Source organism: Temnothorax curvispinosus, unplaced genomic scaffold (genome assembly GCF_003070985.1).
Source record: "Temnothorax curvispinosus isolate PA1 unplaced genomic scaffold, ASM307098v1 QBEX01012734.1, whole genome shotgun sequence".
Classification (NCBI taxonomy): Eukaryota; Metazoa; Arthropoda; class Insecta; order Hymenoptera; family Formicidae; genus Temnothorax; species Temnothorax curvispinosus.
In genome coordinates, this window is record NW_020222514.1 from 92,957 (window position 1) to 99,327 (window position 6,371).

General features: G+C 35.8%; 1 protein-coding gene across 3 annotated transcripts; it reads left to right on the top strand.

Moving 5' to 3' along the window:
* Nucleotides 1-1,839: 1,839 nt before the first annotated feature.
* Nucleotides 1,840-5,808, top strand: LOC112462739 (cyclin-dependent kinase-like 4). 3 transcript variants are annotated; one of them, XM_025028683.1, is made up of 6 exons: nucleotides 1,840-2,202; nucleotides 2,323-2,581; nucleotides 2,771-2,965; nucleotides 3,945-4,236; nucleotides 4,562-4,913; nucleotides 5,170-5,808. In XM_025028683.1, the coding sequence occupies exons 2-6, from the start codon at nucleotides 2,414-2,416 to the stop codon at nucleotides 5,474-5,476; spliced, it is 1,314 nt and encodes a 437-aa protein (XP_024884451.1). In that variant the 5' UTR covers nucleotides 1,840-2,202; nucleotides 2,323-2,413; the 3' UTR covers nucleotides 5,477-5,808. The 3 variants fall into 3 exon arrangements, with proteins under 3 accessions (XP_024884451.1, XP_024884453.1, XP_024884454.1); XM_025028685.1 differs by having other exon boundaries at nucleotides 1,840-2,073; XM_025028686.1 differs by lacking the exon at nucleotides 1,840-2,202 and having other exon boundaries at nucleotides 2,294-2,581.
* The last annotated feature ends 563 nt before the right edge of the window (nucleotides 5,809-6,371 follow it).

Genomic DNA, 6,371 nt, shown 5'->3' on the forward strand with positions numbered 1-6,371 from the left:
CGACTCAAGCGGTTCCTTCTTGCTGTTCTTGATCGATCCGCGTTAGCTTCTCATGGTCGTGGCCCACGTGGCTTGACAGACGCGCCCGTTCACGCACGATGTCCGTCGAATAATTTAATTCTGGATGCATCTCTCTCGGTGCCCTTAAATACCCAGACTTCCGGATGTTCTCCGATGGTCGTTATTATTTCGATCTGACTACCGAAAAATATGTATCTTTGACGGAATGTTAGAGAGTGATTATTAGTAATTTTATCTTATAATATTAATATAATATTAATAAATATTAATTTTATAATTATAATGATCTTATAATTGTACTATAAGTAACGCAGTTTATTATGGATATATTATTGTTGATAATTATTTGAAGAAAATTATGTTATGTATTATTACTGATATTATTTCATATTAGCTAGTATTTTTATCACTTTACTCTCAAATACATCTCAAATTAAAAAGATTTTTAGATCATTATAGTAATATGTTATATTTTATAAATTATTACAAGTAATTAATAATGATATATTTTATTACAAACTGTAAATAATTATTGTACGTGACATGCATACGGCTAGAATGCTCTTATTGTTCGTCTAGGAAAGTCTTGACAAATATGCCGCAATGCACGAGAAACGTTCTATATTGCATCGGTATTTGTACTATTTTTACTATTTAATGTCGGAATCGCGTTTGTCGTTTGAAGGACCGTCGGCTGCGCCTTCGGTCACGATATCCAGAAGAAAGTCACCGAACTCATCTATAAATAAACTCCAATTGCTATTCGCGTGTATCGATTATATTCAACCGAGTTGCGGCAACAAATCGTTTATGACGCGAATGACATGACAATGCGGGGAAGTTGCATTCGTCTGAACGATCGCTCGAGTTGCCGTCGATAGGATCGAGCCGCAGTGAACCGTTCCGAAATTCTTGCTTTCACATTTCAATAATTCAATTTATTCGAACATTGCACATCTGACACAAAATCGAGTCTTCGTCTCAGCAGTTCGTCGTGTCGTGTTATATATGTATGTAAAACGAAATATAGACAATCAAGGTTTGTTTTCGTCTTAGGGGGTTGGAACTCCTTAAATGACGCATGGATATCCGTATCACCAAAGATTTTATTATGAAAGAGACTTACTATTTTTACAGAGTTGAGCCTTCGTCTAGTTTTCTGGCGTGATAATACGATGACGTTATGATAAAAGTGCTGACGGAATTTTAGACTTACAACGCGCAGTACCAGTTTTTTAAATCTGATGCACTTGATACCATGCTTTTATTGCTCGTAAAGTGGGCTGGAGGTATTACGATGTGTCTTAAATTGAAATTTGCAACAACTCTTTACATCGCTATTTGAATTCAAATATATATATATATATATATTTGTAATGTTATTGAGACGTCCGGTATATAGGTTTTCTTTATCTTGGCATCTATATACACATCCGTATCTGTCTTTATCTTATTTTTAGATTGTTGATGTAATTAATAGATAATCAGACTTCAAAGAATTATATTAAAATTAAAAAATGTACTATTAATAACACACGTAAGTAGGGATCGATATGTGTGTGACATAGGATAAATAAATATTAATAGTAGTATTTAGCAATATCGCATTAATTAATTTAATAATGCGATATTACATTTCCAGCTTTGACATAAAACTGCGTTTTAATATCGAACAGTATTCAAAAGCATAAAGACGAAATATATAAAATTCACATAATTTATTATTAGGTATAAGATAATAATGCTTATATAAAGCTTCTAACTGAAAAATGTCGATATCTATTTATTCTGTGTAACGGATTGCTAACATTACAGAAGTGTCCTTTCTTTCTGATGTTCGACCCCCTCGCCCTTTAACCGGTTCACCTGTGCTTTCATCGAGCGAGGACTACCCCTTACTAATTACCGGCAGATCGATAATCATCGATGAGGACCGTGCACGAGGCTTTTCGGAGCAGTCCAGGCTCGTCGGCGAGCGAGGCAACATTAAGAATTGCGGCTTCTTCGATCGTATCAAATATACACAAGACTGCGACTTTATCGCATCTGCTTGTTCGTATAGCTTTAGTTTGTAGTACATTTTCAATATTTCTTGGTATTAAAGTGATGGATTTGACCGGAAATTGGTTAAAGTTCATTCGTGATGTAAAATTCTACAAATTTAATACTGTTATTTGAAAGGTGAAACAAATTACAAAATTCATTTAGCTTATAGAATTACTTAAAAATAATAATAATTGTGACGGAAGAGATTGACTAATTATTATTCACTCACAATCAGTATCATGATATGCTTTTCAGCGTGTAAATCTTGGTGAGCGCAAAAGAGTTTACGATTTTTCACTAACGGAAAAAGTTCGTGAAATTTCTCGCCGCCGATCTTGCGGGTAAAATGGAGAAATATGAAAATATCGAGATAGTGGGCGAGGGAAGTTACGGACTTGTGATGAAATGCAGGCATCGCGAAACCGGACAAATAGTGGCGATAAAAAAGTTCTTGGAGACGGAGGAAGATGTTCAGGTGCGAAAAATGGCGTTTCGTGAAATAAGGATGTTAAAGGTCGGTATTAATTACTAAGATTATATTATTAAGGACTGATTTGTGAATGAAATAAATTACGCTCGTGGAATTTTTATTTAATTATTTATTCAATAAATGAAACAGTATATTTCTTAATATCACCGCATGATTTATTTATGTTTATTTCTTAAAACATTGCTTAATATTAAACGGCGTGATATCGTTTAGAAATTACGTCATGAGAACCTGGTGAGCATGATCGAAGTGTTTCGCCGAAGAAAGCGGCTTTATCTCGTGTTCGAGTATCTTGATCATACCGTGCTTGATGAGTTGGAGGAAAGTGAAAATGGTCTCGACAAGGAGAAATCAAGACGATATATTTTCCAAATACTTCGCGGCTTGGATTTCTGTCACAATCACAAAGTGAGCAAAATGTCTGCAGGACTTAATAAAATTATATTCTTGTTATAGCGTAGCAAAATCTTCTGTTGTAATTAGTTTGTAATTATGATTATTTTTACTTCTCATATCGTATCGCTATATTAAGAATTTTCTAGAGTTACATGAAATAAATTTTATCACAAAAAAATATATATTGCTGTTATAATAAAAGCATAATTATACTTTCCCCTAAAAATCACGATTTATTTTGAGTCCGTTATTGCATTAAAAAGATGTAGAACATTAAAACGCTTTTGGTATTCTAGGGCTATATGTATATTATAATTTTTTCATATAATTTAATCTTTTAAAGAGTTACGCGCACGTGAAATAAATCGTCAAAAATGGCTCTCTCTATTATAATAAAATAGATTACATTTTATTATAACAGTTGAAATCTCGATTAATTTATCCATTTAAATTAATACAAATACAAAGTATGTTTGTATCGCATGTTAATGTATCGCATATCGTTTTTCGTATATCAGCAACCTTTGGCAATAAGTACACCTTCGTTACGGTAAAGTTCACGGCCGTGACGCTTAAATTCCATGTTGCAGCAAGCCGTGCATGTGTAGTAACACGCGACCGCCGGATACCTAATGAATGATAGCATTGTAACAAACGAGGGCAATGGTTGCCGTATTTAGTCGAGCTCGGCTCGGAAAGTTCTAGCATACGAAAAACATTACGCGCTTCCCCGTTTGCAATTCAAATGAGAATTCCACAAATGATATACAATCTGCACTTTGCCATATAATTAATTTGATCCTTTTCCTCGAACGGTTCCTCCTATTTTGACCTTTCTGTTTTTAGAAATTTCTCTTTCTCTTTCTCTTTCTACTTTCACAACAAGATTCGGCTTCATCTATGTATTTTATAGGTCTCGCTATAAGTAGAATTTTAATTAGAGTTTTATTTTTTCTGGCTTGAATGAGACAGCAGATTTTCCTTCCGACAGATCATGCATCGCGACGTGAAACCCGAGAACGTGTTGGTGTCACCGAATGGCGTGATCAAGCTCTGCGACTTCGGTTTCGCGCGTTACGTCACCGGGCCCAACGAGTCCTGTACCGATTACGTGGCAACGAGATGGTATCGCGCGCCAGAGCTCCTCGTTGGCGATTCCAGATACGGCAGAGAGATCGACGTTTGGGCGGCCGGATGCATCTACGCCGAGATGGTCACCGGCCAGCCGCTCTTCCCCGGTGACAGCGACGTCGATCAGCTGTACCGCATCACGAAGATGCTCGGTGAGTTAGGGATGAAGAGGATGAATGATGATCGGAATTCTGTTAAAGGGAGACTCGATTAAATACTTTAATTTCAGAGATAAACTTGTATTTTTGTTTTTCGCAACAATGTTGATTCGTTATATTATTGAGATTTTCGTAAATGATAGCAGCAAGTCTTCACATTAAGTAGTAAACACTTAATTTTAAAATATAATTCTTATGCAGAATGTTTTTTTGGATAAAACTTTTCATTTAGAGTTTTCGCTAAATGGAAATGTAAGTTACTTACAATTAGTTATATCACTGTTTTAAATTTTATGTGGTTATATTTGGCCGAAAACAGGTCCTTTTCACAGCAAGCAGTCGGCAAACGGTAGCGGCAAACATTTACTTCTCCGGCACGCGAAAGCCGATGAGGTTGCTGGCTTAACGCGATCCCCAGCGGCTCTCCGAAGTCTCTTCCCAACGTGGAGTCCGATGGCAATCGATTTTCTGACACAGTGTCTTCGCATAGATCCTGCCGCCAGACCGAAATGCCTTGCGTTACTGCAGCATCCATTTTTCTCGCAGGATGGTTTTGCCGACAGGTTTCTCGGTGAATTGCAGCGACTCGTCGCGAAAGAATCCGCGATGAATCTGCTCGGGACCAGGAGGACGGAAACATCTTCCAGAATCTGCCGCAGCAGCATCGGAAGGTTGACTTAATGATCAGTTAATCTAACTCAATGACAAATTAGTTTAGCTTAAGTTAATTGAAAAATAGTGAAATTCCCGCAGTGAAAAATAAGTTGTTGAATATTCCATTACAAACAATGCATACCTACGCTGTTAAATTGTAAAGATAGAAATTAAGAAAACATAAAATGAGTGTAAAGTTATAGTTTTATTTCATAGATTTTATCCTTTTTTTCTATTCTTATTTACAAGTAACTTGCGTTTATCGTTTTTCAGATGGCAGATGACGTTAATCAAAGAGAGACGAGCGGCGAATAACATGGAACTCGAAGCTACGGAAAGCGAAAGCTCGCCGGGAGATCGGGTTAACGCGAATCCCGCGAGTAAGCTGCAGATAAACCGGCCGCGCGAATTACGTTACTTCGGACCGGTCTCGGTAATACCGAACACCACGTATATTCGACGGCTGGAGCACAAAGGGCTTCTGATCCCTGAATCGAAGGGCTGTGTCTTGCCGGCTCTTACGTCGAAGACGAACGCCAAGAGAAAAAAGCTCGAGCTGCCCGGCGTGAAAAATCGTTGATCGTGCCCGATAAAAGAGCACGTTTCCTTTTCGTAATATTAACGTCGAGGAAAGACCAAGGGAGAGCTCATGAACTGTACAGAGAAACTCATTATGTGCGAGACGTGGAGCGTGTATGTACATATTTATATTTTCCACACTCTATAAATGGACAAATGTAAATGTAAAATGTCGATAGTGTGTCTGTAATGCGCGATTTATTCGCACTCTGTAAGAAAGAGAATAAACACTGAGATTTCCTTTCACTTTATATCGAAATACACCGGAACATATGAATATCCATGCACATTTTCATGTTTTCGAATTTCCGGAAAGCGTTTCGGCAGCCACATCGTGTGTTTATTTCGCAATTTATTTCACATACGTGTATACTTTTTTAATAGCGTATTCTGGAGATTAACTGAAATGAAAAATTCTAGTACAAAATTGTTGAGATTGCAATTAGTCGAGTCATAAATATAATAGACAAACTTGTTCAATGATAAAGTTTGCACATTCAAGTTGTAATTATGTTTATATGTGTATCGATCTCTATTATTAGCGATTTATTTGATTAATTTTTTATTTTTACACAGATAATATATATTGATTTCTGTTGCGTAATTGAATTTGATAATTTAATTTCTTGTCTGCAAATATTTCGCGCATTATAATAATCAGCGAGTATATTGACAGTAGGTTAATTATTAATAGCAAAATTCAACTGTTAACACGCGATTTGTTTTATTCTTTTCTTTTTTTTAAATAAAATTTAAATATTTGAATATAATTACGTGAATTATTAAATTTAACAAAAAATTTGCGTTAATTTGAAAAATTGGTATATAGTTTTTTATTAATTATTATCTATATTTTTATTAAATTAATGTATTATTGTCCTCTTTTTACGTTTCAA